General features: G+C 50.3%; 1 protein-coding gene across 1 annotated transcript; it reads right to left on the reverse strand.

The window, feature by feature from the left end:
* Positions 1-2,143: 2,143 nt before the first annotated feature.
* Positions 2,144-9,851, reverse strand: MCIDAS (multiciliate differentiation and DNA synthesis associated cell cycle protein). Its single transcript, XM_011939364.1, has 7 exons — positions 9,561-9,851; positions 9,377-9,473; positions 9,118-9,209; positions 5,488-5,560; positions 4,736-4,959; positions 3,579-3,689; positions 2,144-3,354 (listed from the first exon to the last, which is right to left on the reverse strand). The coding sequence occupies exons 1-7, from the start codon at positions 9,678-9,680 to the stop codon at positions 2,914-2,916; spliced, it is 1,158 nt and encodes a 385-aa protein (XP_011794754.1). The 5' UTR covers positions 9,681-9,851; the 3' UTR covers positions 2,144-2,913.
* Between the last annotated feature and the right edge of the window lie 100 nt (positions 9,852-9,951).

Consider the following 9,951-nt stretch of genomic DNA (forward strand, 5'->3'; position numbering starts at 1 on the left):
AAATGCATTGGGCAAAGTATGGTGAGGGGGACACAGCTTCCATGTCCTCTCTGGGCACACCACCCTCCCAGCACCTAGATATCTTTATCAACTTGGAAGCTCTCTGAACCTTATCACTTAGGGGATTTTATGGAGGTTTCACACTGATTAAATAAATCATTGGCCATTGGAGTAACTCAATCTCTAGCCCCTCTCCTCTGCCCAGAGGTGGGGGCAAGAAGCAGGGGTTGAAAGGCTGAAAGTTCCAACCCTCTATTCATGACTTTTTTTTTTTTTTAGATGGAGTCTTGCTCTGTTACTCAGGTGGCTGGTGTGCAATGGCATGATCTCAGCTCACTGCAACCTCTGCCTCCCAGGTTCAAGTGATTCTCCTGCCTCAGCCTCCCAAGTAGCCTCAGTGATTCTCCTGCCTCAGCCTCCCAAGTAGCCTCAGTGATTCTCCTGCCTCAGTCTCCTGAGTAGCTGGGACTACAGGAACTCACCACCATGCCCAGCTAATTTCTGTCTTGCTAATTTTTGTCTTTTTAGTGGAGACAGTGATTCCCCATGTTGGCCAGGCTGGTCTCGAACTCCTGACCTCAGGTGATCTGCCCACCTTGGCCTCCCAAAGTGCTGAGATTACAGGCATGAGCCACCACACCCAGCCATTGCTTGGTCTTTCTAAAGACTAGCACCCATCCTGAAGCTCTCTAGGGGCTCTCAGGCACCAGCCATCTCATCAGCACATACAAGACACTTAGCTGTGTAGTGGCTCAGGCCCATAACCCCAGCTACTTGGGAGGCTGAGATGGGAAGGGAGGACTGCTTGAGGCTAGGAGTTCAAGACCAGCCTGGGAAACATAGTGAGACTGCACTCATCATTGGTTAGAGTCCAAGGATTTTAGAAGCCACAAGCCAGGAACCAGAGACAAAGACCAAATATGTATTTCTTATTACAACACACAGAATTCTCTATCCTTACTCTTCTTCATAGCATGTATATATTTATTTGTTTGCTAGTAATGTCTTCCCAGGAGAAAGTAAGATCTATGAGGGCAAGATTTTTGTGTTTTGTTCTTTTGCTGTTTACTTAGTATCTGTATTACTAAGATTCTCAGTAATAATCAATAAATATCTGTTAAATAAACAAATGAATCTAATTTGTAAGCTCTACTCCTGCTAACTAATTTAGTCATCTGTGCCATTAGTCCACAAGATGATGCCCCCACCTGCACCCTCCCACCTCAACCCCTGCCTCAGAAGTGAAAGATTCTTAAGCAGTTCAAGTTACCAATGGCTAACGTAACAATTACAGGGATATAATCTTAAAGGCAGGAAGAAAGGTAATTTTTAAAACTCTAGTCATAAGACATACAGAAAAAAAAAAACCCTATATATTTAACACTTTTTGGTTATTGTAGGTAAAGCATTATAAGAATACTCATTAAGGAGAGAGGAAAAGACGTGACAAGCTGATTGTTCTGGGGGACAGGTTAAGAGGTTGGGGGAAGTGATTTTTTTGTTTTTTCTTATCCCGAACTCTGGTAACTTTATATATGAGCTGATGAAAAACAATTCCGGACCATCCACTGTACTTTTTAAGAGTCCATTTGTTAGACAAAATATGAGGAAATATGGTCTATTTTATCACTTTTTTTTTGTTTCTAAATGGCTAAATACAGATAACAGTACATACATGACAAACTGGAAGGGCAGGTTCTGCCACACTGCCAAATCACCTGTTACCTGATATCTCCTCTCAGAACCAGCAATGCAGTGTGGCATAACACAGCTGGAAACCCAAGCTGGGCCCCCAAGTGCAAGAAGTAGCCCTCGTGTTAAGAACTGTGAAGGTCAGGACAAATCACTACTTGACATATGCCACTCACATAATTTCAGAAATGAGTAGAAAAAAGAACCCCAGACAAAAGGGAATAGAAGTCAAGTCAAAGTGAAGGCACACTGACTTTTTATAGTTAAGTTTTTCTTACAAGTTATATAAATCAAGCCAAGAAATGTAAAATATGACTGTGCACCCGTTTTATCTGTGCAGTTTAAATAGGTAGTTTTACCTTGATCAAGATTTCCACACTTGATTTCTGGCAAAAAAAAAAAAAAAATGGGAACACCCTTTTTCATGTGGTATATGCCATTTTCTTAAAACAATGTACATTTCTCATTAACACTGTTTGCTTTTTAGGTGGTTATTCTATTTGCACAAATAGAACTGTATGGATAATTAATGTAAACCTTTACCATAAATCTTCTAAATTATATGAATGATCATTATAAACAAATGTGCTTAGCACCTATTTTGTTGATAACCCATTGCCTCTCAGAATCTGCCTTTTCCTAAGACAACTGTTTAGGTTACCTCTCCCGATTTCATATTCTGGCCACCAAAATAAAGGTTTTCAATAGTAACAAAATTAGATGTCCTTTCAGGACTGAGGGAAGTTGAGTGATGTATAAAAACATTCACCCAGAAACCAGGCTTCTGGGCCTAGAGTCCTTAAGTGACTAGTGAAAGTGATTGAAAGGTTCCAGTGTTTCCCATTGCAGGAAATTACTTAACCTCTTAGAGCCTTCTTTTCCTTCTTATAATATTAGGGCATTATATAATTATAAAAGTAGCTATGGTTTCTAAATCCCTCCCTGCTCTAAAAATACATAATTCAAAGCTGCTAAAAATAAATACTTTTAAAATTGGCTGTGACATATGTGACATACATATATATACAGAGTTTCACTGTGACAAGGGTAAGGGCTATACAATGTTTTGTAGCAGACATTTACAGTGCATCGGTATCAAGACGCTTTTGTTCCTGAAAAAAATGTTTCAGGGTGGCATTCACTCTGCAGGGAAAGTTCTGGGAAGCCTCCAGGCACTTCAGTGGAAATACAGGGCAGTGTTTTGGGGGACCACATCACAGCTCAATTGGGGACCCAGCGGAACTTATAACCCCCATTGGCTGTTCTGATGGTGAAGGCATTGCCCTGGGGGAAGGCGAGGGTTCGGATGGTGCTGTGGCTGCGGATGGGGGTGCTGAAGGAGCCGCCCTCCTCCAGCTCACTGTGGCTCAGGTTCAACGCGATCCTGCTGCAGTCGGTGTGCAGCCCCCGGAAGGTGCCGTGCAGGTTCCCGGGCCTGGTGTCCGTGTTCGCGGGCTCTGGCTGCAGTCGGGGCCGCTTGTGATCGCGGCTCTGCAGGGCTTCATCGCAGCGCTCGGAAATCTCCCTCAGGATGGCGTCCACTTCCGCGCAATCCTGCCCCGCAGCGCTGACCAACTCCTCCAGGCTCCTTTTGGCCTTTGCCTTGAGCAGGAAGGGCTCGGCCGCCGCCCCACAATCCCGGGACTGTGTGATCATCAGCTTCTACGAAAGATGGGGAAGAGCGCCGCCCTGGGGCCTGCCGGACCCCCTGGGTTCGGGGCGTGCAAAAGGTGACCTGGGCACGCTACGCACCACGCACCCAGCGGTCCTCTCCTCTCCGGGGCTCCCACCAGGTCCCAATGCTGGGCGCAGGGTTGGGGGCGGGGAAGCACTGAACAGTTCAGTTCCGACGTGCTGCAGTTCCCACACGCCCGCGCCCCACTTACATCCAGCACCGAGGCCAGGTGCCGGGTTCGGCTGGCAAGTTCCTTCAGCTGCACGTTCCGCTCCTTGAGCGAGGCGATCTCCTCCTGTTTCTGGGTCAGCGTCACGTGCAGCTGCAGGATGAGACCCAAACATTCAGGGGTAGGCACTGTGCTGGGTCGCGTCTGCATATCTGGCATGAATCAAACCCAGATCCTGATGTCTCATCAGAAACTGGGGACGCACAGGCATTTACGCTAGTGAGAATAATAATCAATTTATTATTTTTTTATAACAAAGCACTTGGACAAAATTTATCTCTATTAATCCTCAGTGTAGCGTGCTGATAAAGAGTACTGACTTGGGCAACAGGCAGATCTAGGTTCTGTTACTGAGGTTCAACAATCCTACGTCTCAATATCCTTGTAAAACGGGGCTAGTAAGAGTATCTAGTTCAATGATTGTGAGCATTAAGTGGGAAGAGGAAGTATAAATTGGTAAGTCCAGGGCCAGGCACATAGAAAAAGCCTTCAATAAATATTGGCGTCCCTATTAAAAATCTGGCAGGCACTGTGCAATATATGTATGCAACACAACTGCACTTGTACCCCTAAATCCCCCCAAATAAAACAATTTTTAAAAATAAATAAAATGGCCAGGTGCAGTGACTCATGCCTATAATCTCAGCATTTTGGGAGGTTGAGGCGGATGGATCACCTGAGGTCAGGAGTTCAAGACCAGCGTGGCCAACATGGTGAAACCCCGTCTCTATTAAAAATACAAAAATTAGCCAGGTGTGGGGGGCACGCGCCTGTAATCCAGCTACTTGGGAGGCTGAGGCACGAGAATCGCTTGAGCCTGGGAGGCGGAGGTTGTAATGAGCCGAGATTGAGCCTCTGAGCTCCAGCCTGGGTGACCGAGTGAGACTCTGTCTCAAAAATAAATGAATAAATAAATATTAATTTAAAAATAAAATAAAAATCGGGTGGGGTAGAATTATTCCCACTTAGTGAATTTGGAAACAGGTGGAGCCACCGGAGCAATGGCAGCTACGAGAACCACCAGTCAGTCCACTGGTTCCGACTCACAGGACCTCATCCTTGCCCTTGCAAACCCAACTTCCACCCTCTATATCCTGTCCCTGCCGCAGGATTCCTGGTCGCCACGCCAGTGTCCCTACTTGACTATTTTCAACGAGCGCGTCTCCCAACGCTCTCTGGTTCTGGTCCGCCACCTCCTTCCAGTACTGCTCAGGCGGAGGCACGTCTGGAGGGCGCAGCGGTGGTGACTGCAGAGCCCGTGGGTCCAGTGGCGGGGAGAGGCAGGGCCCGAATGGCGACATGTCGCAAGGAGAGAAGGGGAAGTCTGCGCTGGCCAGGGTAGGTGACATCATAGAGGATGAGTCTAGAAAAGAGCAGGAGCTGGATTTGCAGCCTCAAACTCATGCCCAGCTAGTTACAGGAGCAAAATGCCACTCTGGGTGTAGGGTTTATGTAGAGATTTTTCTTTATTAAATTCAGCACCCCTTACTCCTAAACGCCTGATTATGAGGCCCTTCCTGATAGCCTGTACATACACAGTAGGTATCCAATATAAGCCTGTTAAGTTTACCTGAATTCAATCAAGAAAACTTCCCTGGGCCTGCACACACTCGTCACTCAACCTCCCCTGCCACACCACAGGATAGGGCTTCCTCTCCCAGAACTCACACCGATCCCAGATAAAGCGCTATGTAGATCCAGCGGTTCGACTTCTCAACTAGGGGAGAGAAATGTCCTAAATATGGAAAAGCCTGACTTTTTGATGAGTTGCTGGAGAGTCGTTGACAGTTGGCTGGGTTTACCACCTTGGCAACCACGAAATGTGAACTAGTCTGATTTGGGACTGGGGCACACCCCCGCCGTTATTTAACTGCCAGGAGACTGCACTTGCCTGCAATGAGATCATCCATCGTGTCTCTGAAATCCTGCAGATCAAAGTCCACTTCGGTTTGGAGGGAATGGTTCTGAAATAAACAAGACGTGTACACTAATTAACGAGTCTGGCGTTAGAAAGCCTTCAATAAATATTGGCGTCCCTATTAAAAATCTGGCAGGCACTCTGCAATATATGTACGCAACACAACTGCACTTGTACCCCTAAATCCCCACCAAATAAAACACTTTTTGTGGCGGGTCCGGAACCCTTTCTAGACCGACAGACCTCCTCCCAGGCTCGGCGGCGGTCTGTGCGCACTCCTGTCGGCAGCCCAGTCTCGTACCCGAAAATTCAAGCCCCATCCGAGACAGGGAAGCCAGCAGGCTTGCACCTCCACGGTGGGGAGAGGTACGCAAGGAGCGCGACACTGACTCGGGGAAGGGGGCAGCAGTTAGCGGCTCCTGCAGAGCGACTGCGTGGCGGGCATGGATCCTTCCGCGGGCGGTGCGAGGGCCCAGCGCCGGCTCTGGGATGCCGAGTAGCCCGCCACCCTCCAACCAGCTAAGCAGCTGCCTCCGTGAGGCCCGGCGGTTCCCCATGCGCCCGCGAAATTTCAACTCCCAGTCAACAGCGACCCGCCACCGAGCCGCCGCTGTAGGAGCAGAGAGCATGTCTTGAACGCAGGATCTTTCCACCCAAGACCCCACAGCATGTAGGGGCCTCTAGAGCAGTAATTTGAGGCCACGTTTCCCGCCAATGTTCGGCCTCAGCTAACCGCCCCGCCCCTGCAATCGAGCGGGAAGTAAGCTGTGATTCGAGGGGCCAGGGGCGTATGGGAAATGCTTCTGTTATGCACACAGCCAGTGTGGCCTCCATTGCTCTTTTCAGTTCCCAAAAAGTTGGGAGTACACTTTTCTCATACAACTGGTGCACCTCCAACATCTTTAACTGTACTCTCCTGGCCTCCTGCAGGGTGTCTGGGTGTGTGAGGGGAAAGGGTGTGTGAGGGGCTGGAGGCATGGGCTTTCTTGTTCCCTTAAGGACATTTAGAGTTGATGAAAAATGCTTTTACACAGTCTCTCAGTTCATCCTCACACCAGTGTGGGAAGCAGGTGGGGCCTGGGAACTGATTCCTCTTTGAGGAATAATCTGAAGCTCAGAGAGTTATCCAGTCACCCAGCTCTGAAGTAGTGGAATGGGGCCTCCTACCCCCATACTTCATTTCCTTTAGCTTTTCTCTCTTTGTAGGAAAGCTGGCTTCCACTGAAGACAGCACTGGGAAGGGGACAGGAGTCTCAAGGGCCATGGTGTGAGAAGATGCATCCAATAGCCCACCAGAAGACTTGTTATACTGAATGCACTGTTGATTCATTCCTTTGTGCTCATCATACTGTTGTCCCAAAAGCCCTTCTTTACTGTTCAAATACTTCTGGGAAAAGGAACTTACTCTGTCCCTAACTTCAAAAAATGTACAAGTATCAGTTTTCCCTTGGGAGAAAAGAGTCAAGCAGGGAGGCCTCTAGCACCTCTGCCACTAGTTGGACGCTGAGACTGTAAGGGAAAGGAGATGAGAAAGGAAGGACTGAGGGCCCCAGACAAGTCCTGGAGCATGAGTTCTGCCCTGGTTGAAGGGGCTCATTCTTCAAGAACTGGAAGGTCTCCTTCTCAGTAGGGATTTGAGAAAAGTCTCATGAGAAGACTGGAGGCCAACTCAGGAATTGGGGTCCTGGAAATGCTACCTGTTATACCAATCCAGGTTTTGGCCCATTCTGAACCTCAAACATTTCTAGAGCACTTCCTCTCTCTGTCCATTTTCCCCAGCAGGAAAGGAATGGGGAAATGTGATCTGAGTGTCCCAGGGGTCTCCCCAAGTGTTCCTCCCTTAGGAGCCTCTTTCCTCTGAACCAGCTCTGTCTTTCCCAGGAAAAATCCTGGATTTTTTGGTCCATCTGATGTGAGCTCTGTCCTTGAAACTTCGAGGCTGGGCATAGTGGCTCACGCCTGTAATCTCAGCACTTTGGGAGGCTGAGGCAGGCAGATTGCTTGAGCACAGGAGTTCAAGACCAGCTTGGATGACATGGCGAATCCCCATCTGTACAAAAAGTACAAACAAACAAACCAAAAACTAACTGGCTGTGGTGGTGTGCACTTGTAGTCCTGGCTACTTGGGAAGCTGAGGTGGGAGGATCGCCTGAGCCTGGGAGGTCCAGGTTACAGTGAGCCATGATCATGTCACTGCACTCCAGCCTGGGTGACAGAGTGAGATCTTGTCTCAAAAAAAGAAAAAGAAAATAAACAAAATGAAACTTTGAATTCTACCTCCCCAATTAGATAAATCTGGCATTTCTCCAACTATAAAAGCGAGAAAAAAATTACTAACAAAGAGCATGATGCCAAATTTAAAATCTGTATACTTAGACAAACATTCAACGAGAGTTGCTTGGGCTTTCTTACTTGCACAATAAACATGTTGGGGTAAGGGAGTGACCTAGGCCTCTGGGTCAGTTGGAAGATGCTCAGGCATTATCTTTCCTTATTTGATCATCCAGATCTAAAAAGAACAATTAAATGCCCTCTACAGTGCAATGCCCACTCCCAACTCTTGTCTTAACAATCTCTGCTCTCAGCGGCCACCTAAACTGAGTCTCTCTAGGCTCTATCCCAAGGTTCTAGGAGGCTCTTGGAGGAGGGCTGAGAAGTTTTGCTCCACCACCACTCCCAGTTCTGGGAGGTGGTCAGGTCTTTGTAGAGTTCTGTACTGGGCCTGTGTGCAGACCCCAGACCTATTGCCAAGAAGCTGGAACTGGCACTTTTCCTGGGGTTTGCATCTGTTTAAGACCTCCTGTCCATCTGGGCACTTCATGTCCTACCCATGAGCCAGGCTTCTGGCCTCCCAGACACCATTCTGGGAGACTCCCTTCTCTGCCTGGGAAGCGTCAGCACCAGCAAGTGTGGAAGTGGGATGGAGTGAGAAGACAGGTTTGGGGGGAAAGAAAAAAGTCAAGTGCCTTTTTGCCCCCTCATGGCAAAAAGTGACTAGAGCTTTTTGAAGGGCTGAACAGGACTTTGAAAAAGTGCCCAATTGCTGAAGGACCATCTCTGCAGAGAGGAACATTTTCTGCAAGATTACTTCCAGAGTCCTTTGTCCTTCCTGCTTCTTCCAACTGCAAATTCTCTTGCTCTTTTCCAGTCTTGATAGAGAAGTTATCCATCAACCTCCACTCTCCTTAGATACCCACAGAATGAAAATGGGCAGGAAGGGGGTGTTGGGAGAACTGATAGGACATGCAACAGGTGCCCAGTGCGCAACTTTGCTCCCACCCACCCGCCTGGTCTCTCTGTGCGCAATCCTGTCACAGCTCCAATGAGTAGATAGGGAGGAGAATGGGAGGGGAGGCCTCCAGGTGAGCCGACTGTACCAAGTTGGTCAAATCAGCTCCAGTGGATATGTGGCTTTCATAACATCCTAGGATGGAAGTAGAAGTTCTGATCTGGGAGGCTCAGGTACCTGCACGATGCTTCCCCTCACCAGCTGAATGTGCCTGCGCTCCCGACCCGAGTGGAGCTTTTGGGAAATTAAAACCACCACCCCGAGGGGGGTTTGGGCTTGGTGAAACCCAGAGGCTCCACGAGAAGGGGAGGTACCTGCGAGGCGGCCAGGTCACCACCAGGCGGCGCGTCGGACCCGAGTAGCGAAGAGCAGTCAGCGAGGTCCTGCAGGTCTATGGTGGTGAGGGCTGTGCGGGGAGACCCGGGGACACGCGCCGGGCGGACCTTGAGCCTCTCCGCCAGGTTCGCCGCTAGGACGTCAGAACCCGGGGGAGAGAAGCTCCTCCAAGCCGCGCGCGCCGCACCCTCCCGGCGCGGGGAACCCGAGGGGTAGCGTGGGTGCCACGGGGCTCACCTGGCAGCGCGGTGGGCTGGGCCTCCGGGGGATCCTCGTACACTGACACCGGGCTCCCGCCTGTGCATCCGGGGAAGAACTTCCGCAGAGGAGCGAACTGGCCGGGCACAAAAACGGTGATCGCGGGTCAGCCCTCGGGGCACGGAGCGCGCAGACCCCGCCGGGCCCGAATCAACCGCCCCACCTTCCTCTCCGGCTTCCCCGGCTTGCAGAGCAGCGCCCGGCCCGGCAGTGCCAGCATCCTGTTGGGACAGATGCTGTCGAAGGCCCGGCGGCCGGCCGCGCCGCCTCCGCACGCCTGCATCCTGCCTCCTGCCTCCGGGCGCCCACTGCTCGGAGACGGCGGCCCAGGCTGGGGCAGCGATCCACACCGTGCAGTCCCTTCCGCGCCTGCAGGCTCCGAAGCCAGCCAGAGGTTGGGGCAGGCGCGTGGCCGAGGAGGAGCCGAGAGGCTGCTGAGGAGGTGCAGAGAGACGGCGGGGGAGGGGAAGGATCGCCGCGCGGGAGGGGCGGCTCGCGCCTGAGCGCCAGAGGTGGCGCCTTCAGCCCGGGACAATCTGGGCACGGGCGGAGGC

The sequence above is a fragment of the Colobus angolensis genome, unplaced genomic scaffold (genome assembly GCF_000951035.1).
Source record: "Colobus angolensis palliatus isolate OR3802 unplaced genomic scaffold, Cang.pa_1.0 Scaffold180, whole genome shotgun sequence".
Taxonomy (NCBI): Eukaryota; Metazoa; Chordata; class Mammalia; order Primates; family Cercopithecidae; genus Colobus; species Colobus angolensis.